The sequence below is a fragment of the Myxocyprinus asiaticus genome, chromosome 37 (assembly GCF_019703515.2).
Source record: "Myxocyprinus asiaticus isolate MX2 ecotype Aquarium Trade chromosome 37, UBuf_Myxa_2, whole genome shotgun sequence".
NCBI classification, from domain to species: Eukaryota; Metazoa; Chordata; class Actinopteri; order Cypriniformes; family Catostomidae; genus Myxocyprinus; species Myxocyprinus asiaticus.
Genome location: NC_059380.1, coordinates 19,139,181 through 19,165,302, shown reverse-complemented (window position 1 = coordinate 19,165,302; position 26,122 = coordinate 19,139,181). Strand labels below are relative to the sequence as shown.

Genomic DNA, 26,122 nt, shown 5'->3' with positions numbered 1-26,122 from the left:
ATCACCTATTTCTCAGGAAAATAGCTAATTGCGCTTTGCGCCACTCCATTTACATACAATAAACCACAGTTTGCGTGCACACACCCACAGATTGCACAAACTATAACTTCATATGCAGACTGTGTTTGTCTATTGTTGTGACTTAGTTGGAGATTAAAGTTTTATGACCAATTTCCAGGTAAATCTAAAGGGTTCACACACTGCACACATACACTCGTTGATTGTTACAAAAAAGGCTTCTTTGTCCATCTGTGTGTAACAGATGTTCTGCATTGTATTTAGACACTCAAGCAGAAACGTTCTTTGTTGTGTCATCCTCCTTTCCACCTACTCACTTTTTGCTTGGAGTTTGTACCTCTCAAACATCCTCAAATTACAGTCAAGTTTCAAAATGCTGCTTGTCTTTGTGCAGGGGTGTGATCACTCCCACAGGTGGGCTCAAGGGGGCCAGAACGGCCCCTCTGCAGTGCGTGGCAATGGCCGAGGGCCACACCAAACCTGTGCTCTGCCTGGATGCCACGGATGAACTGCTTTTCACTGGATCCAAAGGTACAACATGCACCATTACCCTCCATTAATCTGCTTTTATCACACAGTGTGTGTATGAACCTGTTACAAGCAAACGCACACAACCATAAGCACGAACACATGAGCCAGTTTGAATTACATTCTCTCTTTGCTTGAAGGTCAGACTCTGTGTGCATTATTGAGCTGTTCAACAGCCCACTGATGTAAACAAGGCTAAACTGGGGAAGCTCAAATGAAATATCTTGGTACATCTTTAGATATTACTCACAATGCTGCAGTAATTTTTTTATATTATGTGAGCGTTATGTTACATCAGGGAACTAGAATCACAATGGCAATGCATCAAATAATGTTTTTTTGTGTGTGTGCTTTGGCGAGAGTTTCGGGTAAACTTTTGACAAGAAGTGCCATTTTTCCTTTTGTAAAGTATTGTTTTAAAAGCAAAAAGTAAAAAAAAAAAAAAAAGCAGACCACGTGCATCACCGCTGAATCACAGTTGTGCATATGTGGCTGCGCTATACAGTAGATTAAATTACTGTTACAAAAAACTGCTGAATAAATGACCATCGATTATCTAACGGGACTCTTAGATCTTGCCTGCAAATATTACTTTTGAAGTCGAATGTGTATTTTAGCAGTAAAGACACACATCATTCTTCTGCTGAATTTTTTTACTTCTGTTTTCTATTTCACATTTTCCTAAAACGTTGCGTTGTACTTGGGAGAATGTGTATTCAACAACCTTTTGCATGTAGGTCAAATTAAAATACTGAATTAAGTTAAAACTAGTTTTGTCAATAGTTCAAAAATAACCTATATATGCAGTATTTCTTCACTATAAACCATAAGTATGACTTTATAATAACTTCAAATAAAATTAACAAAGACAACCCCAATTCCAAAAAAGTTGGGACAGTATGGTAAATGCTAATAAAAACCAAAAGGAGTGATTTAAAAAAAAAACTAAAAAATTATTTTTATATATAAACACATTTTAAATCAGATGATTGCAACATGCTTCAAAAAAGTTGGGGCATTCAAGTGTTTACCACTGTGTGACATCATCATTTCCTCTAATAACACTTTTTAAGCATTTGGGCACTGAAGACACAAGTTTGTTAAGTTTAGCAAATGAAATTTTCCTCCATACATCCATTATTCAGGTCTTCAGCTGCGCAATTGTACGGGGCATTTGTTGCCATATTGTGTGCTTCATAAGGCACCACACATTCTCAATTGGAGACTGGTCAGGACTGCAGGCAGGGCAATCTAGCACCCGCAGTTGCTGTTTACGCCGCCATGCAGTTGTAATCCAGGCTGTGTATTGTTTGGACACCCTGGAAAAGACAGCGTCTAGATGGGAGTATCTGTTGCTATATCTTTCTGCATCAAAGGAATAGTTCATCTAAAAATTTAACTTCTCTCATCATTTACTCACCCTCATGCCATCCAAGATGTGTATGACTTTCTTTCTTCTGTTGAACACAAACAAATATTTTTAGAAGAATATTTCAGATCTGTAGGTCTAGACAGTGCAAGTGTATGGTGGCCAGAATTCAGAAGGTCCAAATATCACATAAAGGCATCATAAAGGTAATCCATTTGTCTCCAGTCTTCTGCAACGATCCAGTCGGTTTCGGATGAGAACAGACCAAAATGTAATTCCTTTTTCACTATAAGGCTCCTTGGTGATCATGATTTCAAGCTCAATTACAGTGTGATCAAGCTTTAAATTATGATCGTGCCTATAGACTGCAATGGCAGATGTACAGATAAAAATTAGTTATATATTGGTTTGTTCTTAAAGGGATAGTTCACCCAAAAATGAAAGTTCAGTCATTGTTTACTCGCCCCTGTGTTGTTATAACCCAATATGACTTTCTTTTTCTTAACACAAAGGGACATTTTTTTTTTAAATGTTGTGCACAGTGATGTCATGCAGTGGCAGTTTATGGTGTCCACCTCTTTAAGCTTCAAAAGGATGTAAAAGTATAATCAGAAGTCTAATAAATTATTCCATGAGACTCATGATTTTCATGAAAACATATAAACTTAAACGATAAGGTTTGGTGCAAAACAAACCAAAATATAATGTATTACTTAGTGAAACTGTTGACCGACCGTTGCTGTCCTCTGTGCTTCATGAGACTGCACGAGACCAGTAGTTCACGCAGCCTGCTGGTGAAAAGGGGGTTCAGGCGAAAACGCATTTTGTTTATCTAAAAACAGGTCTGCCTCAGTGATACTAAAGAACAGAACACAGCTGCACACAAACCAGAGAAACGCACTTACAAAACATGTCTGAAGAGTTTTTAGTCCAAGAATAGATGCATTTATATGCCCAGCCTGATTTTTATTTTACCAGAGTATTTAATCAAACAGAGAGTTGTCTGTCACCTGTTCTCCATTCTGAACCTCCATCTGAAAAGAGTGATACCTCAGCAAAACATTAGGTAGGTGTGACATTCTTGGCCAAAATCAAGTAGTTTGTAACTGTCTCATGATATGCTGGCTTAAATATACTGTTATGAGAAAGTTTTTGGACCGTTGCCAGTTCAAAGCGGGCGGGGTACCCAGTGCGATGATGCCGATAATAAAAACCAAGCGAACGACAGGTTGTACCGTCGCTCGTCACAGCTAGTTAGGACAGAAACTCTTAATAACATAGAAAAGATATCTTTATCGCATGTCGTTTGTCATCAGGTTAGGAAACTGTGTGACTGTGGCTGCCTTCAGCCTCCTCTATCTATGGCTGCGTCCGAAAACTTGAAAATGCTGCCTTCGGAGGCTGTATACAGAGGTGTGATGAAAATAAGGTGCTCTTCAAACTGTCCTGAGATCAGTTCCCTTAAGACTTCCATTCATTCATAAACACTGTCAGTTAAGCCATTAACTGATTACGTATGCAGATCGGATGCAGTCTATCTCTCTGTTTAAATGAGTACTCCGGCTAAAAAGAATAAAATAAAATGAGGCTGGGCATAGAAATGCATCTATTCTTGGACTACAAACTCTTCAGACATGTTTTGTAAGTTCAGTTCTCTGGTTTGTGTGCAGCTGTTTTCTGTTCTTTAGTATCGGTGTGGCAGACCTGTTTTTAGTTAAACAAAACGTGTTTTCACTTGAACGCCACATTTCACCAGCGGGCTGTGTGAATTACTGGTCTCGTGCAGTCTCATGAACGCACAGAAGAGAGCAACGGTCGGTCAAAACTTTCACTAAATACTGTAATAGAGTAGACTTCGGTTTGTTTTTTCACCAAAACGTATTGTATGCTTTCATTAAAATCATGAGTCTCATGGAATAATTTATTAGACTTCTGAATTATATTTTTGCGTGCTTTTGAAACTTGAAGAGGTGGTCACCATAAACTGCCATTGTATGACATCACTGAGCACAATTGTTTTCACAATTTCTTCCTTTGTGTTAAGAAAAAGAAACAGTCATATTGGGTTATAACAACACAGGGGTGAGTAAACAATGACTGAGGGTGTTTGGGTACCTAGTTCGTTTGAGCACTCCCAAGCGGTATAACGTGTATATGTGAACAACCCAAGTGGTCTCAGACCCCCTTAAAGGACCCAGAAGTGAACCGTACTCAGTCCACCTCAGGGGGTGGTCTGAGTATGGTTCGTTTGTGGGTCCTTTTGTGGTTCGATTTGATTTGTGCGATGTGAAAGCAAAGAGGTACAAGTCCGCTTTGCATTTTATGACATAAGTACCTCGTGGCTTGCCATACATAGCAGCATTACATACTTCATATTCCAGTCACAATTTACTGTCCACATATGGGAATTTTAGGTGAATGTAGATATACCATGATTACCATGATGTGTTTTTGTGTCTCGTATTCCGTTCTTGTTGTATTATTTGAGTACCTTAAATGAATGGACCAGCCGCATTCAGAGCAGCGCAGCGCGTTAAGATGAACCGCTTTAAAGTGCTCTGATGGGCGTACCGTCTACGGAGGTTCCCGCCAAACTGACGAAAATACAAGCGAGGATTGTTATAGTTTCACTGTCATTTTATTTGAGCAGTGGCAAATGTTCTTGGCTCATACAATGTAAATGACATGCAGGAGGAGGCGCTTGCTTGCTCCAATACTCTCGAGATGATAGATAAAGAAACATATTTTCAAATGCACATAGAATCTCAAAGTTTTCATTCATGCGAAATAAGGGCTTGTAGGTTTTATCGCAGAGCCTTAACATAACGTGAGAGAGTGAAGAACTTAGGACAGAAATAGAGTATACATTATTACTATTGCATAATGTAATATCATTGGCAGTGTTGTCTGGGTTTCATAAATGATATACCATATAAAATATAACTTTTTATGTAATTCTGTCCCTGTGCAATAATTGTTAATGAAAAATTCTATATTTTTTAAAGCCTTAAAAGTAATCGTATAGCCCCATTTTATTATATGATTTCAAGTTAAATATCAATAAATTACTGCTTAAAGTGTAGGCCTATTTGTCATAAGCATACATACACCTTAAGAAGCATGAAAATTGCTTATCATAATAAGCGCAATTATTTGTGAAAAATTATTGTCAGCCAAATTTCAGAATCCTTTAACCAAAACATAAGACATTGATTAAATGATGCCTTTATATGATATTTCAGAGAGTGTGATGTCACGGTAATATCGTCTATTGAAATGGGCAGCGCGACCCACATTTCTGAGAATTCATTTACATGCACAACCAACTGTTATTGCCATGGTTTGCAGCGTCAGCTTCAGTTCTCTTATGGACAGTTTGGCTTTACACATGTTGTAACTAAAGACGGGCTGGGTGACTGTGAAGGGCGATTTCTACAAGAGGTTTTCATGCTGATGTGATTGACTTCTAAAGTAAAATAACAGGCAGTGCATTAGTGATTTTACCACAGGTAAGGTGTATTCTTAGAGGGTGTGCTTCCCTTACCCATGGTAAAATCACTGTGATGCATGGTGTTTTTAACGGCACAAACAGTGCTATAATAAAAGACAAAAATGTTCAATAAACAGTTAAATTTATTATTAATAATTATCTGAATAAACAAACCTTTCGCCAAGTAAAATAGTTAATTAGTCTAACTGTTGGCTGTTTGTGTTTGCCAAATGACATAGCAATTGTTGCATGAAAACATAATGTGAAGTCACAAATGTGTGTCATTGTACAACAGCTTTGGATGTGGCTCATCCAGGTGTAACTTTCTGTTTTTATGAAACTAAATGGAAAATGTAAGCAAACAATATTCCTTTTCTTTCAGTCTAATGGTAATATTTGTAATGTAATGTTAAGAAGAGTTAACATTTGTTTGTGTGCCCAAGGTTCTTGATGCTGGCTTTCGTGAGAGTATACAGTCTTGATTGTTTTAGGAGTAGTGGTAATATGTTATTTTTGGTGTTCAGATCGAACCTGCAAGATGTGGAATCTTGTAACTGGACAGGAAATAGTGACGCTGAGGGGGCACCCTAACAACGTAGTGTCTGTCAAATACTGCAGCAACTCTGGCCTTGTCTTTACTGTTTCTACGTCATTTATCAAAGTATGGGACATTCGCGACTCTGCCAAGTGCGTCCGAACATTCACGTGAGTATCTTTTCACCTTAGGAAGTTTGCAGTTAGCCGTACTATGAAATGCAGTTGAGACAGATGGATCAAAAAATCTGGAATTTCCGGCAGAATAAACGGCCTAGAATTTCCTATAGCACAACATTTTTTTTACTTTGGTTATTCTGTTTTCAGGTCATCGGGTCAGGTGGTCTCAGGTGACGGCTGTGCTGGTACAACCACCCGCACCATCACCACAGCCCAGGGCGAGTACCAGATCAACCAGATCGCCCTCAGTCCCTCTGGATCAATTCTGTATGCTGCTGCAGGCAACACTGTCCGCACCTGGGACCTCAACAGGTGCATAATTCATTGCTTGGCCTGAGTTCAATAATCACAATACATATGTAGAGGTGGTATTAGCATTTATTGATGGTCATTTATTAATGCAAGTGGGTAGGAAAAGTGTTTTTTTTGTTTTGTTTGTTTTTTGGTTCCCATCACCATGTATATTTTATTTTCTAAAAATATTAAGTAATGTTTAAAACCTTTACAAGTTTTTCAGAGTTTTGATGTCTGCAAAACATTGAAACAAGTTTTGTTTCCGTAGACTGATTATAAGATTTTATGTGCAGAATGCAGGCCACAGGAAAGCTGACAGGACACACTGGGTCAGTGATGTGTCTAACAGTGGGTTGTTCTGGTGGGGGCAAAGACCAGGTCATCACTGGATCCAAAGACCACTACGTGAAGGTGCGTTTTAGCCTCTTTTGTCATTTATTTCATTTTATATTTGTGTCTCTGTTTTCTGACATGTAGTTTTTCCGAAATGGCATCCAACCTACATAAACGGCAACAAACCAACCCCCCAAAAAACATAATTTCTCATTTGTTCATATAGTGCTGATAGACTTGTACATACTGTATATTCAGTGTTGGGCAGTAACCAACTAAAAGACGCGATGCTAATAAATTAACTTTTGCAGTAGTGCTACAGTAGTTTAACAAAAAAAAGTGTAGATTTTCCAGTAATAAAACAAGTGGCATTTTCAATATTTAATTTTTTTTCATAATAAAATATGTATTTATCACTATGTTGTCAACATTTTATTTGCTGTATTTATTGTGCGGTACATTTATCAGGTCTAGTGCTGTCGGCTAAAATGAGTTAAAATTAATTCAAAAATTCAAAAACACTCCTTGATTTTGTGCCAGAAAACAGAATACTTTTATTAAATTATAAATTGCATCATCAAACTGTTGCATATTTGAAAAGACATTGCCCCATTAGTAGCTTCAATGTAGTGTGCTACTTTTTGTCAGTAGCTTGTTTTGTAGCTAACTCCTTTTTCAAAAGAGTAACTTGACTGTACTTGAATTACTTGGAATTATGAGTAGCTTGTGGCTTGCACTTAATTTATTAAAGGGCCAGATGTTAGATTGTTAGATGGCCAGATGTCCCTTTGTAAAGCTGCTCTGTTTACATTTTCAAGGAATGATTCACTATATACAAGATTAACTGTCCTATTGCGTTCGGGTCATTTTTGACCTGGGAGAGGTTAATAATAACTTTTAAATGCCACATAGTTTTTAGTACAGGAACCAAATTTGTGACTTTGTCAGGACTATCAAGATGATTTATTTTTATTATTGTTTAAGAGATATAACCATTTAAAACAGTTAGTTACATCTATTGTGTTTGCAGGTCAGTTTCGACCCAGGCATTATGCAGATTTTTTTTGTTTTTGGTACATCTGTTAATTAGATATTTCCAATAACACACATTCACATTCAGTAGTTTATGCAAATAAACAGAATAGATTTAGTTTAAAAACACTGAACAGAAATATTGATGTTGTATAGCTGTGATGTACTGTTGATTTGATGTTGTTTAGTTAGAAAAAGAATATGTTGGTTTCAAAGATTTTGACTATTAAGTTGTTTTGAGCAGTTATTAGTTAATATGAAATTCATTCAAATTACTTGTAATCCTCAGATTAGTGGTAGAAATCTAAATAAATTTTACATAATGTTAAATTCACATAAAATTTAATGTAACAATTCATAAAAATCTAAATCTTCACATGTATAACTGCTTTGGCTGTAGTAATTAATATTTTTTAATGTCAAAGAATTTCTAAAATGTTTATTTAAAAAGAAATGGAATACTACATAATAACATTTTTATTTCTCTGTCAGCATGACAAATATATTTAAATGTATGAACAACTAAGAACTTAATAATTGATTGCAATATGGATTTAGATGAAAACCATTGGGATATGAATATTTTATAAGCTAAAATTCTACCGGGTCAAAATTGACCTGCTAATGCAAAAGCTGTATGAAGATTCTGAATGCAACAGGAGGGTTAAGATAATGTTTTTAATGTAATGCAGATTTTTGATGTTGCGGAGGGCACTCAGGGCAACATTGGACCGGCGCATAACTTCGAGCCCCCTCATTACGACGGTATTGAGTGCCTTGCCATACACGGCGACATCCTGTTCAGTGGTTCACGTGACAACGGCATTAAGAAATGGGATCTGAGACAGCAGGAACTGATTCAGGTACAGGTTAAAAGAATATTATTGCATGTACACTATCGGTCAAAAATTGAGATACGTTTGACTCCTTATTACTATTTCAAAAGCATCCCAGGTGGCATCCCAGAGAATGCCCAAAATGTACAGAGATGTAATCTAGGCAAAGGGTGGTTACTTTGAAGAAGCTAACATGTAAGATATTTTTGAATTGTTTAACATTCTTGGTCACTACATTATTCACATACATCCATTAGACTGATTTAATAGTTTTGCTGACTTTGTTAGTGGTCTGTCCACATTTTAGAACAATAGTAAAGAATGAGTAGGTATGTCCAAACTTTTCACTCGGAGTGAATGCTCATATAGATCTTTTTTTTATTTATTTTTTTATATGTATGATGTGACGTCAAAATGTCAGATGGCCTTACAGCAATTTTGCTAATTTTTGATGTGTACATCAACATTGGACACCTGTTGGATTGGTCAAGTCAAGTCATTTTTATTTGTTTAGCGCTTTTCACAACACACATCGTTTCAAAGCAGCTTTACAGAAAAATTGGATTGTTGGATTGTTCAGCCAGCATGCATGTTCGTTTTGTAAGAAAGAAAGTGTGTCCCCACTTTCTACTTTCTAACTCCCCTCCCTCCCACATAATCTTTTCTCATACTGCTTATTTATATGTATTTACATTTTTATCTGAAAAAATAGGCCTCCTGAACAAAGTAGGTTTTAGGCTTAGCCTACAATTAATGACTTTTTTTTTTTTTTTATCACAAATGCCTTATTTTATTGACAAAACATTATTTTCTAATCCTGACGCTCTTCTTCAATGTGCAAAATAAAACATTTATTTTGAGTTATACCAGTATCTTAAAATCCTGCACCTCTGAACATAGTCGTTCAATTTTTAAAGAGTCTTAAAAATTTGTCTTGGTGACAGGAGCTTCCAGTACACAACAATACAACAACAGCAACTAGACTTTTAAAAAACAGTTAAAATTGAATAAAAAATAGATAAATATTGAAAAGAAAAAAGTAAATATAGAATACACAATAGACAATATATATATATATATATATATATATATATGTATATACACACACACACACACAGATATGTATATACACACATACACACACACACACACACACACACACACACACACACACACACGCATACATACACATACATATATACATACACATATATATGAATCAGAAGATCAGAATCAGTTTATTGCCAATTATGCTTACACATACAAGGAATTTGTCTTGGTGACAGGAGCTTCCAGTGTACAACAATACAAAAACAATACAAAAACAGCAGCAAGACATAGATAATAATAAAAATAAAAAAGAATTATACACATACGTACAGACACACACATACATACACACACACATACACATAGGTAGTGCAAATCTAATACAATCTTATTAAAAAGTACGTTTTGTTTCATTATTTGATCACCTGGGCTGTGTAGTTACCATAGTAGGCACTCAAATCAATAACCACTTGTGTGGAGATTGCTTTCTCCACTTCAGATGCACAAATGAGATTTAGTTGAACTTTCATAGTGTTACTTTTGAGTTAATTATTCATTTAAATAACCAGAAAATATTAGTGAAAAAGAAATGAGATAAATATTAAGCTGTAAGTGTATTAAAGAGTGTTTTAAAGATGCAAGATGGGATCACATGTCTGACAGCAACAAAATGAAATGCAATCAAATATACGAACGTGAAAAATGATGTTCAGAATGTAAAAGCCCAGCATTAACCCAAAATTTCAGTGTCAATAGATGTACAATGGCTTCATTTGACAGAGCCGGTTGACGTCATCACAGTCTAAGAGTTCTTAGTAATAAGTGAGATTTTAATGGTTTCTCTAGCTGTAAGCCTATTGCTGATTGAATATATCAGACAAGAACACCTATCAAAGTTTCCTGTCATCCAGACTGAAAAGGTCAAGAATAATGGGAGATTATTATAAGTCGATGTGAAAATGGGTTTTACAAAACTGAGCCTTCAACTTGCCAAGCGATGTCTGAATTATGTATTTAACAGTTAAATTCTGTTTCATGTTGACAACTTCAGCAGTTTGATGTTAATATTTTATAGGAGGAACAAATATCTACAGGCAAAGTATTGTGTCAGTTCCACAGGTGTTTTCTATAGAATGAACCCACCAACCTTCCTCACTCCTAGCTATTATTAAACACACATCTGTTAAATTAGACCACAGCAATGAATGCACATCAACACCGTTTTTTTATTGATTGACAGTGTACATGACCCCTCCCCCTTTCAATTGCACTAGCAAGATATTTAAGTCCCGGGAGCATTAACATTGTTTAACCAGTGTGCTTATCTAAACACACATTTTACTAACTCGCCTGCCCTCTATGATTTCACAGCTGGGCAAATTTGCCCATATAAAGTGCTTTGGTTGTTCTCTTCATGAGAATTTCCATCTGATTCCCCACAGATTTGTTGGAGAAATCAATCAAAACTTGGTGTTAAAATAAGCGAAATGCTTCTTGGTGACATGTAGGGCTTCATAATTCTTGAAGACATTTGTAGTCTTGTTATTAGCGGTGTTTGCTAAGGCAAGCATTGCTGTTACTATTGCTCATCTTTAGAGTTTGGGATTTTTCAAACCCCCTTAGGCATAATTAAAGAAATGTTTGGTCTGTTTGTGCTACGGACATAAATGATGCCTTTAAAATTGTTGTTACTTTTATAAGAGATCAAAAAAATTCCACAGACTTACACTGAAGAAGGGGCTGTGGCCATATCTAGTGACTAGAATATCATAAAAATATGTAAGTGGGATCTTGTGACTTGGGTCAGCAGCAACCACTTTGCAACCACACAGAACACCAAAGCAAGGCCCTAGCCGCCACCCAGAACTCCCTAATAACCACATAGCAATGTGTGATAAATACACTCAGAACACCCAACCACCTGGCAGCCACCCACAGTACCTTAGCATCATAGTGGCGAGTTTTGTTCGGACAAGCACCACTCAAATTTTCTTCAGAAAAGTACAAATCAAGTTTTACATGTTAAAACTGTCCATCCCCACAGCAAATCCCAAACGCCCACAAGGACTGGGTGTGTGCACTGGCATTTGTTCCGGGGCGGCCCATGCTCCTCAGCGCATGCAGGGCGGGCATGCTCAAAGTGTGGAATGTGGACAACTTCACCCCTATTGGAGAGATCAAGGGCCATGACAGCCCCATCAATGCCATCTGCACCAACTCCAAACAAATCTTTACAGCATCCAGGTATGTACAACAAGCAAGAAAGAGCGTCAGGGAAAAGACTAAGGTACTGGGAGAAACTTGTAGGAATGTGTCATGACGGTCGACTAGCTGACCCACAACCGATTAGATGGTTAGTGAGGTTGACTAGTTTATCTAGATTTTTTTGGTTTTTTTTTTTTTTGTATACGTTTATTTTAGTTTTGATAATTTTAGCAGCAGCACTAACTGACAACATGCTGTGTTTCATTGTTAAAAAAAAAAAAAAAAAGTAAATGAAGGAACCGCACACTTTAAGAACTCCCATAGACTGGATTTAATAAGTTGATGTTTCAATCCATTCAGCTTTTCCTCAGACTTAAAATATACTTAAAAACACTCCATCTTTTATAGTAAAAGTTACATGGTAATTCAGGTCACATGCTTCGACACAAACAATGCATCTAAACAACAATAAATGTAAACAGTTCACAGATATCGTTATCAAATCATACTCTTAATCAAATTATACTCATTTTTGGCACTAATATTAACAAAACTAGCGACATCCTGTGCAAATAATTAGAACAATTTTAACAAAGTTGAATTTAAACAAACAGATTATTAAACAGTAGTAATTTAAAAGAATGGTCTAATATTAAAATCTTCATTAAAACTAATAGTTTCTAAAAAATAGAAACATTACATTAGAAACTATCTGTGGTACAATTTGTATTGAGTCATGTGATCTGAATTGCCCTGTGACTTGTAGTATTAAATATGGTGCTTTTTAAGTATATTTTGCTGAATGGCTCAAAACGTCACTTGTTAAATCCTGTCTATGGGAGCTCTTGCGGTGTGCGGTTCCTTTATTTACTTGTTTGTGATGTATTTTGGGATCCTGCACCCACATATATACATTTTTGGATATGCGTGGCATTGACAGTTGCAAGGTAAAGCCCTCTCTGTGAAGTTGCATCTTAAAAGGATTATTTCACCCAAAAATGAAAATTCTCTCATCATTTACTCACCCTCATGCCATCCCAGATGTGTATGACTTTTTCTTCAGCAGAACATAATGTTTTTTGGAGGAATATTTCTTCTCTGTAGGTATGTAAAATCTTCTGAAGTGAAATGCAAGGTATGTATAAGAAATAGATCAATATTTAAGACGTTTACTAAAAATTCACGAGGGTCGAGGTAATGCAGCCTCTCGCATGACGCAAGCGTGTTGGCAAGTTCACGCAAGAAATGAAGCGTGAGATACAAAAAAATATAGAAGCGCAGTGTTGTTTACAACAGAGGAGCATAGATATTCATACATAGATGCCTCATTCGGCTGGTTTGGATACGTCAACTGCGACGCCATCTTGGAACAGTCAACAAGTAGAGCTGTTTGAATCGGTTTGAATGCAAGTGGATGGAGGAGCCATTGCTCAGTCCACTGCACAAACTGCTTTTGTGTGGAAACAGCATTGCGGTCCATAGGAACAGCTGCTAATAAGGTATCTGCGTATGAATATCTATGCAGAGGAGGCTTTTGTGCTTGCGTCACACAAGAGGCAGTTTGAACTCAACTCTTGTCAATGAGCTGGCCAGAAGTGAACATTTTTAGTAAACACACACACCTAGCGTTTCACTTCAGAAGGCATTAAATAATCCACTGGAGTCGTATGGATTACTTTTATTATGGCTATATGTGCTTTTTTTGGAGCATCAAAAATTTGGCACCCATTCACTTACATTGTATGGACCTACAGAGCTGAAAGATTCTTCTAAAAATCTTCGTTTGTGTTCTGCTGAAGAAAGAAAGACATACACATCTGGGATGGCATGAGGATGAGTAAATGATGAGAGAATTTTCATTTTTGGGCGAACTTTTCTTTTAAATGCATCCCTTTATTTTATTTGAAAATGTTAAATGCATTCCTTTTAAAGCACAATCGCTGCAGCCCTACACGTTCAGACAGACGTCTTTGGCTATTGTTTAGTGTCTCATGCTCTTTTATTTCTTCTTTTTTCTTTTTTTTTTTTTTTTTTGCGCATTCTGAACATGCATATGTAAACGCCACATAATTAACATGTCCGATCAAGGTCAGGTTAACCTGAAACATAAACCCGTCATTCAGGCAACACACTGACTAGTCTATTTTTGTTTAAATTAAAATGTAAAGGTTTGTATTTGAGTCGTCAATTGAATCTGTCTGTTATGAGTATCTTGTCCATTTCTGTAACCCTCTTCAGACTCTGCTCTCTTGTAATGTCTTTTTCCAGAGAGTAGACCACTTAGAAATGTTAAGTCAGACTAGTATGTTTTTAAGACTACTTTTGTCTAATTCTAGGGAGTTTTTTTGTAAAGCAGATGGTGCGGGCAAGGGATTTGGGGATTGTTTGAATGGTATTCATTAATGTGACTCTAACAAAGATATCCTGTTCCCTCATCTCTCTCTCTCTCTCTCTCTCTCTCTCTCTCTGTTTCTCCTTCCCTTCTCGCTCTGGGGCCTAATAACTACAGCGACTGTCGGGTGAAGTTGTGGAGTTATGTCCCTGGGCTCACACCCTGTCTGCCCCGTCGGGTCCTGGCCATCAAGGGCCGGGCTACCAGCCTCCCCTGAGCCTCCACTAACACCTCCTGCCTCTGGTTCCCTCTGGTACTGTCCTTTTTCTCACTTTACCTCTTTTCTGTTCATTTGACTCTCTGCTTGAGTTAATTTTTCCCTTTTCCCCTGTCCCTCTGTCGTTATTTACAAAAGTTCCCTTGCAACAAGTGCACATATCATATAAAAGTGGTCAGTTGAGTCTTAGATGGTGCACCAAAAGACAGATCATCGATCGTCTGATGCATTTTGCACACACATATGGCACGGTTCAATCTGATTGGCTGGTGGCTTCGCAACTTCTAGCAGTCAAAGTGAATAGGTTTTTTATCAGTCTGCAAGGAAGCAAAATTGTTTTCAGGAAGAATTTATTGCTGGATTTATGAGGTTCAATAAAGGGGCGGGCGATATTAGTAAAAATGTATATTGCAATGTAATCTTAGAGTCCATCAGTTCTGCCTGTGAAATACTCTATTTCTGAAGGATGGGATTTCTAAAATTCCTTTGGTGTACTTGGACGACACTTTCTTACCAAGTGACAACAAAGTGTACATATCACATAAAAGCAGTAGTCTCTGCCTCAAATGATACGCCCACAGACCAGTCACGAATTGTCTGATATACTTTGCACACAAAAATGATAACAAACTTCTAAAACTCCAATCTGATTAGCTTGCTGGCAGCTGGCTGCACAACCTCTGGGAGTCAGGGGGTTGAGACAAAATTGAGATATAATTATGCACAACTGAATGTCCATAAAATAGCCAGTAGTTGTTATTTCTTAAAGGAATAGTTCACCCAAAAATGAACATTTTTGTCAATATTTGCTCATGCTGTCCCAAACTCATATGACTTTCGTATGTGGAACACAAAATAAGATATTTTGAAGAATATCTGGGCAGTTCTTTTCCCCCACACAATGTAAGTCAATGGGGTCCAAACACTTTCAAGCTCCAAAAAGGAAATAAATGCAGCCTAAAAGTAATCTAAATGGCTTGAGTAATTTCGTTTTTTCAACTTATGAGTAAAATAATATATTTCATGATACATGGACGTTTTGTTCTACAACATATATTACACACTTTCATACCTCAAACATGAATTTTGAAGCCCCTGTGTGATTTAAAAAAAAAAAAAAAAAAAAAGTATACAGGGGCCTGAGTAGCTCAGTGGTAAAGACGCTGGCTACCACCCCTGGAGTTTGCTAGTTCGAATCCCAGGGTGTGCTGAGTGACTCCAGCCAGGTCTCCTAAGCAAACAAATTGGCCCAGTTGCTAGGGAGGGTAGAGTCACATGGGGTAACCTCCTCGTGATCACTATAATGTGGTTCGTTCTTGGTGGGGTGTGTGGTGAGTTGAGCGTGGATGCCGCGTGGGTGGCGTGAAGCCTCCACACACGCTATGTCTCCATGGCAACGTGCTAAACAAGCCACGTGATAAGATGCGCGGGTTGACGATCTCGGACGCGGAGGCAACTGGGATTCGTCCTCTGCCACCCGGACTGAGGCGAATCACTACGTGTCCACGAGGACTTAAAAGCACATTGGGAATTGGCCATTCCAAATTGGGAGAAAAAATAAATAAATAAATACATAAATAATAATTATATATATACATACACAATTCAATACGGCTTCAAAATTCACGTTTGAGGTATAAAAGTGTATAATAGATATTGTAAAACAAAACGTCCACGTTTCGTTAAGTAATATTTACCACAGACCTTATTTTACTCATAAATCCAAAACTCCAGAGGGAACACATAGCTAATTCCCTTCCGGGTTTGTGGACAACAAACTGAACAGCTCTATAGCTTTAGGTACGAAACAAACCAAAAAATGCAGTCCTTATTCACAAAAAAATCTTCCCTTCCACCCAGCTCTACTATGCATGTTCATGAGAAGCTCTTTCACATATGTTTGCACTTGATGCGTGCATGTTTGCAAGTTCATGCGAGAACATCTGGTTGTATCGTGCATGCGTCAGTTCTTGCATGAGCAAGCAAACACACATGCGTCAAGCTGAATTTTTGATTTGTGTCATGTTGCTTTAGAAGACATGGATTAAAACCACATAAATGGTATGGATTAATTTTATGCCGCCTTTATGTGCTTTTTGGTGCTTGAAAATATTTTTACATCGCATAGACAAAAACAATCTGAGATATTCTTCAAAATAAAAGTCATTTGAGTTTGTGATGGATGAAATTTCTGAAATTCCGAAATTCTGCTCACATTTTCTAGTATTTTCTTTTTTCTTTTTTTTTCTGTATTATCTTTACCACCTTTTGCTGTGCCATTATTTAAAATATATAACTACCACTGTTGCATTGCAGTCTGTCATTATTGTAGCAGATTCTCACAACCTTAATACGTAAAAATATAAATATGCTTAGCCATTTTACTTGTTGGTCAGATGGTTCTTCCTGTCAAAGTGAGTGGTTTATGGACAGTATCAGCTACAGCGTGGATTAGACCTTATGCTGACGTCAAACATCTGGCAACATGATTCATTTACTAGAACAGGGTAGCTAAGAAATTGATTCAAGTGCTAAGGTTAGACCTTGGTGCTACAACAATTACAAATTCTCAAAAGATTGTGAAAGTTAGCTGGATTGTTAGTTATACAGACTAGTGGTCGACCGACATGGGTTTTTTAAGGGCCAGTGCCGATATCCAGAGAGTAAGGTGGCCGATAGACCGATATAATTGCCGATATATCACACAATTTAATATAGTAAACAACATGCACACACAAAAAATCATATTTAGCATGATATTTACTCAAAATTTCACACAATGCTTTTATTCTGTAATAAAACGAAGATTGTGTTTTAAATGGTAGATAGCAGTTTCTTTTGATTTCTGTTTAGTCATCCAATTTTAGTAATTTATTTGCACCTAAATAAATAGTTAATATATTAGGAAGAAGGAAATAACACAGTTGTCCAGCAACATCTGATGGCATGTACTCATTAGCCATCACATATTCTCACAAAAGACAGAATTAAACCAATTGTACATACAGTGCGCAGTGAATATGACACTTATAACACACATGAAGTGCTTTTACTTTGAAGTTGCTCTCACACACTTGTGCGGATCCAGCAAACCACATATTGCTTAGAAAAATTCAAAATAGAAGCATTTTCACAAGTGGACTTTTGAACCCCACTGTATACACAGACAGATATGCATTGTGCTGAGAAGCCAGTTGCAGTGGCCTGGATGTGTGTATACAATTTGATGAAGAGTTCAGTGTTATGAATGACCAGGCCATTTTCAGCAGTGTTTCTGGCAGCTAGAGGCAGCCAGTGTAGAGACTTGAGCAAAGGTGTGACAGTTCCTGAAGGTTAAAGACAAGTCGAGCGGCAGCATTTCAAATGCATTCAAGGGGACGCGAGCCGCGGAATGCCTGAGAACAAACTTCACAGTTCAGTGGTGTCATTTTATTGTTGTCGGAGTTGTCAATTATTTCTTGCTCTGTTTGTTATTTCTCCCTCTGTGTATCTTCTTTGCTCTCTCACTGCACCAGTTTCTTTTCATAAGCCAACTTTTTTCTAGATGTTTTATTCTTCTCTTGATCCCACAGAACTTCTCCCAAGTCCTTCATTTTCTTTGGGCCAATAAGGAAATTGTGATTAGGCACTGAACTAATTTTTTTCCTGTCTCAGTGTGCTGAAGTTAGATCATGTTTTAAGAACACAATTAAAGCCTTTTGCAACTTTAATTGCGTTCAACATCAGTGGCATAAATCCTTTTAATTGGTTCTAGTTCAGGTCTAGGTACCACCAGATACCTTCTTCCTCGACACCCTTTGAGACCTGGTGCCATTTTCCCCATTCCCACTGCAATATTGGGGTTTTTAACCAGTTGTATATTCCTGTTAAGTCAATGTACTTTTCCACCAAGTGGTTTTAGCGAGATCTAGCAAGTTTAGAGAGTTTGGTGAAGATTTCCTCTATAGAGCAATGACTACATATTTTTCTTTTTTTTTTTTTTAGACTTATGGATAAAACAACTATTTGCCAATGGGGTAAGATAAATAAACTTAATTTCAGATATATCATCTTAAAACAATCTTGTCTTTTGAAAATGTATGTTGTTTAAAGGATGTTTTGATTTTTTACTGGAAAAAATACTAATTAAGACAAAAATACTGATTAAGAATAGGATTTTTTTTGCAGTGAAAATTTTATTTGAACTTTCTCCCCAGACCAATGACCCATTTATTTCAATCGTACTGCAATATAAAAGTATTTGTCATTAGAAATACCGTGTGCTTGTTAAGATGTAAGCATGTGGGTCTGGGGCTTGATTTGGCAGCAGGGTTTTGATTTTTATTTGGGATAAAAAGGTGCTTGCACATAATTGGTGAGAGAGGCAGGGACTTGTGTGGCGGTTTCTCTTTGTGAACTCCTGGTTTTGATGTCTGTGCCATCTCTTCAGTGTGAGGAGCTACAATGACGGTGTCTGAAGATTGTTTCTAATTATTGGCCCTGTGCCTCTCCTCCACCGCTCATTTTATATCTCACTTTTTTTCTCCCACAGTGACATGACAGTAAAAATCTGGCATCCGAAGATGGGGAAGAAAAGGTGACAATCCTGAGTTTGGAATCATTGTTATCGATGGTGCCCTTTGTTTGAGCTGGCTGCCAATTGAACACGACAGTCCAACTTTATGGTGCCCAAAGCTGACCTTGCCATGAAGTCCCTGGTTCAGAGTTCTCGTTCCAGAAAGTCGGTTAGATGGACCTGCCCTAAGGAGATGAGACACAGCTATGTTTATAAGACAAAAACCTTCAACATCTCAGAGCCTGATATATCTGAAATGTTCGAAAATGAAGCCAACAGTCTGTCCGAGGAACTGCCATTTACCATCTTCTAGATGTTTTATAGGTGCCATTTTGGTTACACCACATTTGACACTGAAACTGTAGCATCTGTACTAATGAAGTGTCATTTTGCATTTCCTGTCTAGGAAAAAAAGTCCTTGTGACAACTTTATCTGCAGCTGCTGTTTTTTTCTGCACATTTCCCATGTCAAGGACAACAAAGAATACAAGATGAAGGAAGGCTACTTCAGAGTTGCACTGGCATGAAGTTTTTTTGGGGGTTTTTCGTCCTAGAGAGCCATATGACTCTGGTCTGAGGCTTGTCACTAGAAGCTAAACCATTGCCAGTTAGTCTCCAGAACATTCCATAATGACTGTAGTTGAAGATGAAGATGCTAGATGAAGAAGAGCAGACGCAACCTTTTCAATCTCAGTTCTGAGACATTGTGCAATAGTACGGTCCTCCACTTATTTCAGTGACCTCCTCTACTGGAGCTTTCTCTGAACATTTCAAAAGGCTAACGACTTCCTTAAAACTTCCTTAAACCACAGGCAAACACTGGGCACCACTTTGTACAACCCTTCTGACAGGCTTCCTTTGCTTTTGAAAACCATTGTCTCCCTGTTGCTGTTGCCATTGTTTCTCTGTTGCTGTGAAATTTTACTTTGTCTACCTCAGGTTTAAATTACATTTCGGTTTGCCGGATCCCAGCTTTATTATCCGTGAAGTGTAGATAGAGGTCTCAGAAGTGGAAGCAGAATTTAGAGTCTGCTGAGTGGGCATTTTGAGGGTGTGCACGTAATATGCCCAGTTTACCAGGGGACTGTTGGGTTTAGTATCACTAACAGGATGTTCTCCTCACGGAATTAGAGCTGCCTCAGACTCAAGCATCTGATTATTAGGCAGCGATCCCCCTGTGGACACCAGAAAATGGTCCAACAATGTTGCTGCACACAGTTTTGTATTGGAATGATAGAGGAGATAGCTTTAACTCACAGTTATTATTGCAGAACTGTTTTCTAACAAATTTTAGACAATCTGACACTGGATTGTTAGATGAAAAGTTGGTAATTTATTTGCCCAATCTTTATATATATATATATATATATATATATATATATATATATATATATATATATATATATATATATATATTAGGACTACTCTCCCCCCCAAAACGACCAAACAATACATTGCTTTGGACAAACCATACCAACCTCTACCACTCCCACCCCCGACATACCCTAAGATTGCATCCTAGTACTGGACCTGCTACTCTATATAACGTTTTAAAACATAAGTGTTAAATAATTTGCAAAACATTTGTAGGTTCAGATGCAACTTTTGATATTGTCTTGCCAGTCCTCACCATGTCTGGTCCATGTTTATGAAGTCACATAATGAGAGAAGTATAACCATGCCAAAGTTATATTTCTCCCCAAAATCAAAAGAAATGAATAAGAAATTATATATTTGCCTAAATACAATGAAGCCTTTTTTAAGTACCATTAAGATTTACATTATGACATTATTTTCATGACAAATAATCATCCCCCTTCCCCCAATTCTCATTACCACAATGAAAAAAAAATCTCATTCTCATTACTGCAAAGTTATAAAGGATTTATACAGTACAGCATTATTTGTTGTACAATCTAATGGGAATCGCCATTGAGAATAATGCAAATTGCAAAATGAACTCTAAATGTTGAAGTATGTCACAATGTAAAAAATGTTAATGGACCTAAAAATAGGTTTATTTTGTCTTTGGGTGAAATGTGACCTTTACATGTTTTTGTGATATTCACCCTAATAGAACACAAGATATACAAGTTGTACAATAGCTTAAATATACACAAACACAGATATATTGAAATGTATCTTTACAAGCTCACTCCTCTACAAGCATCCAATGATAAGCAAAACAGCAGTGTTAAACTAGGTCAAATTTGAGACTGTTTTTTTTCTTTTCTCTATCCTTCTTGAAAAAAAATCAAATAAAACAGGAAGCAGCCTCTTCTGTATTGAAGGATATGGCATGCCTGGTGGGGGTATGTGGGCGTTGGCAAGTTTGTCTTGGAAGAACACATGCAACTTTATTTTTAAGCCATCAGTCTTGCTGTGCCTCGTGCTGCTCCCTTCCCAGGCTTTCCCAGATTTACAGTCTTTTTTTAATGAAACATATCTATCACTCTTATCTGCACAACATTTCTAGGTGGCCACTGGCAGTTTTGTGCCTATGTGCAGCAGCCTCATACAAGAGCCACTGGAAGGAGGAAGCTCTTATTTCCAGGTGACAGGGATGTGGTTTATCTGATGAACGACCCACAGCACTGTTAATCACACGTCAAGTGCTGCAGTGGGGATTCCCAAGCTCCGAAAAGAGCTTTATTGTGTATGAAAGATATGATAATAATTAGTCATGAAGCCAAAAGGATTTAATCAAACGGTGCGATTGACCCTTTTTTGATGTGCAGCAAGCACTGTCATGTTTCTGTTTCATTATTCCTTTCAAATACATTGCAATGTCAAACACAAAGCTGTTAACGTCATCTGAAGCTACATCATGTATGAGCATCCACAGGACTACATAATGGATCTGAAACATTATTTGGCTTGTGACTAGGGATATTTTAGTAGTAATCATCTTAACAGAGAAATCTGTTAGCAGGATCCATTTACATACTGTAAAGCTCATATATATGCATACATATTCATGAGGAAGAACGCATTAGGGGCTTCTTCACCCTTAAGATTAGTACTAGATCTCCGCCAATGGATTGCAGCTTAGGCAGTTTGCCTTTTTTTATTTGACAGTAGGGGGAGTATGTTCTGCACCCTCATTAAATCAGTATTTCATCCTTAAGACTGTATATGGGTTACAGTACAGCGCTGTAGAAACATAACATTATAGTGTGGAATTTGACCAAATGACCGGTTTTTTGGTCCTCTCTTCACTGCAAATAAGTAATACACTCATAAAATGAAATGCAATTTTGATCTTTTCTACAAATTGACAGAATTTGGAACAAGGCCAAATTTATTAAATAATGATCAGAGCCTCTACTTCAAAGGATTTTTCTTTTCAAACAAAATGCTGCTTTCTACAATCGTGCATCTCTTTTTATATGTGTCGGTGTATCTTGCTCTTGAAAGAAAGCAGCTGAAATATACAGCATCAAAATATGTCGCCAAAGTTTGATTTAAACAATCATTTGCACATTGTCCTACATTTTCCCTGGATTAATAACCTTGCAACATTTTTTTAAACGTTATGCTCAAAACTGATCTGGTTATGGAAAGTATTCTATTACAGGTTGAACCCCCTTTTTAATAAGTGCCCTCATTAGCAAGATTACAAATGACTCTTTAAAACTCTTTTTGTCCTTAAATAATTTCATTTAAGAAACAAAAAGCGTGTTTTGAATACCGCTGATTTTATAAATGGGGGAGGGGGATCCACACTGATCATTTTCAGCCTCTCAGCTCGCTCTCGCTCTCTCTCTCTCTCCTTTTGTGTCTAAAAGCTCATTGGTTTACAAGACTGCTTCTAAGATTGACAGTTACAACCTTAAATACCTGCTGCTTTAACAGTAATGCCAATCAATGGCCTGCAATTCCTGGTGCTCAGCTCAAAGACAGTCTTTTGCAGTGTTGACTCACAGTATTGGAAGCTTTTGGGCTTTTATAACCCGATCTCGTACATCATTTACGAGTTGGCTATTTCATATGGTCTTGCACGATGTTGTTTGCATAAACTCGTACGACTTCATCAAGTGCAAATTCCCGGATGTCTGATGCGGAAGTAAGCCCGAGTTCTGTGCACGAGATGTTAAGGACATACTTATTAATATTATGCCCTTATCTAAACTTAGCCAGCCAGTAGAGTGTGTAAACATGATAGGAAGCTGTTGTGTGTGACAGAAACAAGTAATTGTCGCGTAATAGATGGAAACGCTGTCCAGCGACGTCATTGGCTGTAGTGAAAGTCATAGGAATTAAAACGAGTGCAGTCGCACTGTATCATATGAATTAGCCAAATTTAGAAAAGTCGAACAAATCCTGACAATTTCGTCGTGGGAGTGTGTTAGCTTTTATCTTTTTCACTGCATTCAGCTTCACAGCAGTAATTTACCAGTACGTTTAGTCAGAGCTTAGTTGTGGCTTTAAGGTGCTCAGAATTTATATTCTAGGCCAGTGATGCATACCACTGACTACATAATCTTCTACATCTGTGTGTAGTCTCAAATAAAGGCTTTTCTGTACAGGGGAGATTGTAGACACCTCTGCCTTTGATTAACATAGTGTTAACCTGGACTATTGAGCAGCGTTGCCCCCTGTAATGCCAAAGGTAAGGAGGATTTCACTGGCAGTATATCTTTGTCCAAGCTGCCTTACACCCTCTATCTCTGTCTCACGCCCTGAACCGCAGGGCCATACTGCAATACGCAATATGCTTTCCACTTCTGAGACCTCTATCTCAATTTAGAAATGTAAGCTCGTTTCAGCATGTGGAACATCATGCCACCTTGAAACTTGGTTTTTAAATGCCTTATGCATATTTTGGAAAAACAAATCTATTTAAATGAGGTGCTTTCCAGTTACCTGGCAACCCAGGTATGCACTTAATATACAGATTAAAGAAAGATGTTTAAGTAATAGAGAAAACGAGGCTGAATGTAAAGGCTTTGACAGAACAATCAACTGACCCAGCAGCAGTTTATATGCGTTCATCTGTTCTGTTCAAGTCATCGTAAAACTGCTGACTTTTAGTTTATCTAATGGTTTATTGATCTCGGAACAGGTGGAGGCAGGTGCTGAGAGATTGTAAAACACAGTGTGGCATACCAACAAAGGTTTCAGGTGCCTTTTATTGCTTAGACTTCTCCCAAGCAATGTAAATGTTTGTACAGACTTTGAATTTGTTACATGTGCATGTGACCAAACTGGTTGTAAAATATTTGACTACATTTTGTACAGGTTTTATTTAATGAGCATTCCTCCAGATAAATAAACAAACAAAAAATATATGTTGTGGATTTCTTTGTCCTTTTTTTGTAACCATATAAGAGTTAATTCAGTATGTTGTTATTGCTCTGTTTTCATGCTGTCTATCTAAGTGATACGGTTTAGTTCCTGTTTCCTGTCTGTGATGATCCTGCTGATATGATCTGTCTGAAATCAGTGCTGTCGTCGGTAGCTCAAAAACAGTTTTGAAGCATCATACAAACGTATCGTACTACTTGCAGGGCTGAATCACACGAAGACGTGATATTAAACCAGTATTTCACCCTTATTTAAACTGTATATGGGTTACAGTACAGCACCGTAGAAACATAACATTATAGGGTGATATTAGACCAAATTATATTTTACAACAAAATCAAAAAAGACAAAATTATATTTTGTTTAAAAAAAAATAAAAAATACAAACTTTGCAGTGACAACACTGCAGTGTGCACATTTCCTCAACATTTTTCATTTCTGTAAAGCATCTGTACTTTGTACCTCTGTGTTTTTAGTTTAGTTTAGTGTTGTGTTTTTTGTATTTTCTATTTTTTGCGAATGTCATTCTTATTAGATTAGCAATAGCTAAAAAAATACTACCATGATGCTTTTTTTTATTTTTATTTTTATTTTATTTTTTGCAATTCCATAATGAGAAAGTAGGAAAATTCACCTAATTGTCATAAAAACAATGTCAGGATGCAAAAAACTTCTTGGCCCCAAAAATGGGTTGCATTTTCTGACAGGTTTCGTGAGATTCCCCCACAGATGATACAAATCGTGTCTGCCATTCAGAACATGGACAACCCTTGAGGGAATAAACGATATTCATCACAGAAACTGTGATATTTCCCTTGCTAATGATGATAAAAGACACAGACGTGACATTTCTAACGGGGATTGATCAAGCTTTCTTTGTCCCACCGGATATCTGCGGAAATGCTGAAATTTTGAACTTGCAAAAGCATTTTGTAAAACAAATCAACAACAAAAACAGTATAGTAAGAACCTTTTATTGACTATGTGGGAACAACTACTCCGCTGAATTGCGTTGGCCCCTGATGCTGTTACAGAGTGCAGAGGGAGATGGGGCTTTCCAGAAAGACCAGTGCAATTTAAACAGAGCTCATATGTCTTCATTTCGTGTGTAAATCTAGTGTGGGCGTGCTTGTCTTTCTTTCCTCGGGATGACTGTAGGGAGATGATGGATGATGGCTGTCAACATGTGATTGAGACTATATGTCCCTGAAATGGTATATGATCTTGTAGACTGTTTACAAACATCCTCCATCATACATAACTAAATTTAATCATCTATTTAAAGGAATAGTTTGCTGTGTCATTCCTAACCCATATGACTATCTTTCTTCAACAGAAGACATTTGAGAATAGAGAATTGTTGAAGAATGTACAGGCCTCCCTTTTCCTTTTTGTGAAAGTGAATGGGTACTTGGGCTGTCAGGCTAAAGTTGTCAATACTGTTTTCCAATCTTCTGAAGTTATATGATACATTTGTGTAATAAAACTGACTGAAATTAAAAAAATTATTCACTTAAAGTCCTGCAATTCACTCTTCACATGTTATGTTTGATGTGCTGATGTGCACCCCTGTGCTGAAATGATTTTCAGTGAACAAGAACTTACACCAGTCTGTTTATCAACCCAAAGCTTTCATATGGCTTTAGAATATTTGGAACAATAAAAAAAAATGTTGTCCTCGACAGCCCGAGTCCCCGTTCACTTTCATTATATGGAACAGAAAGATCAGTGAATCCTTCAACAATTCTCCTTTTTTGTGTCACAGAAGAAAGTAAGTCATAT

General features: G+C 37.3%; 1 protein-coding gene across 7 annotated transcripts in view; it reads left to right on the top strand.

The window, feature by feature from the left end:
- kif21b (kinesin family member 21B) overlaps window positions 1–24,324 on the top strand; it is a 126,932-nt gene extending 102,608 nt beyond the window's left edge. For 3 of the 7 annotated variants that reach the window (XM_051676435.1, XM_051676437.1, XM_051676434.1), the window contains 7 exons: window positions 413–549; window positions 5,930–6,110; window positions 6,267–6,431; window positions 6,707–6,824; window positions 8,471–8,641; window positions 11,709–11,908; window positions 19,010–24,324. In XM_051676435.1, coding sequence (XP_051532395.1) covers window positions 413–549; window positions 5,930–6,110; window positions 6,267–6,431; window positions 6,707–6,824; window positions 8,471–8,641; window positions 11,709–11,908; window positions 19,010–19,058 — 1,021 coding nt within the window. In that variant the 3' untranslated portion in view covers window positions 19,059–24,324. Of the gene's footprint in view, window positions 1–412; window positions 550–5,929; window positions 6,111–6,266; window positions 6,432–6,706; window positions 6,825–8,470; window positions 8,642–11,708; window positions 11,909–14,378; window positions 14,515–18,462; window positions 18,495–19,009 lie in introns of all 7 variants that reach the window. The other 4 variants (XM_051676433.1, XM_051676432.1, XR_007895062.1 and 1 more) reach the window with 3 other exon arrangements.
- Window positions 24,325–26,122: the final 1,798 nt, after the last annotated feature.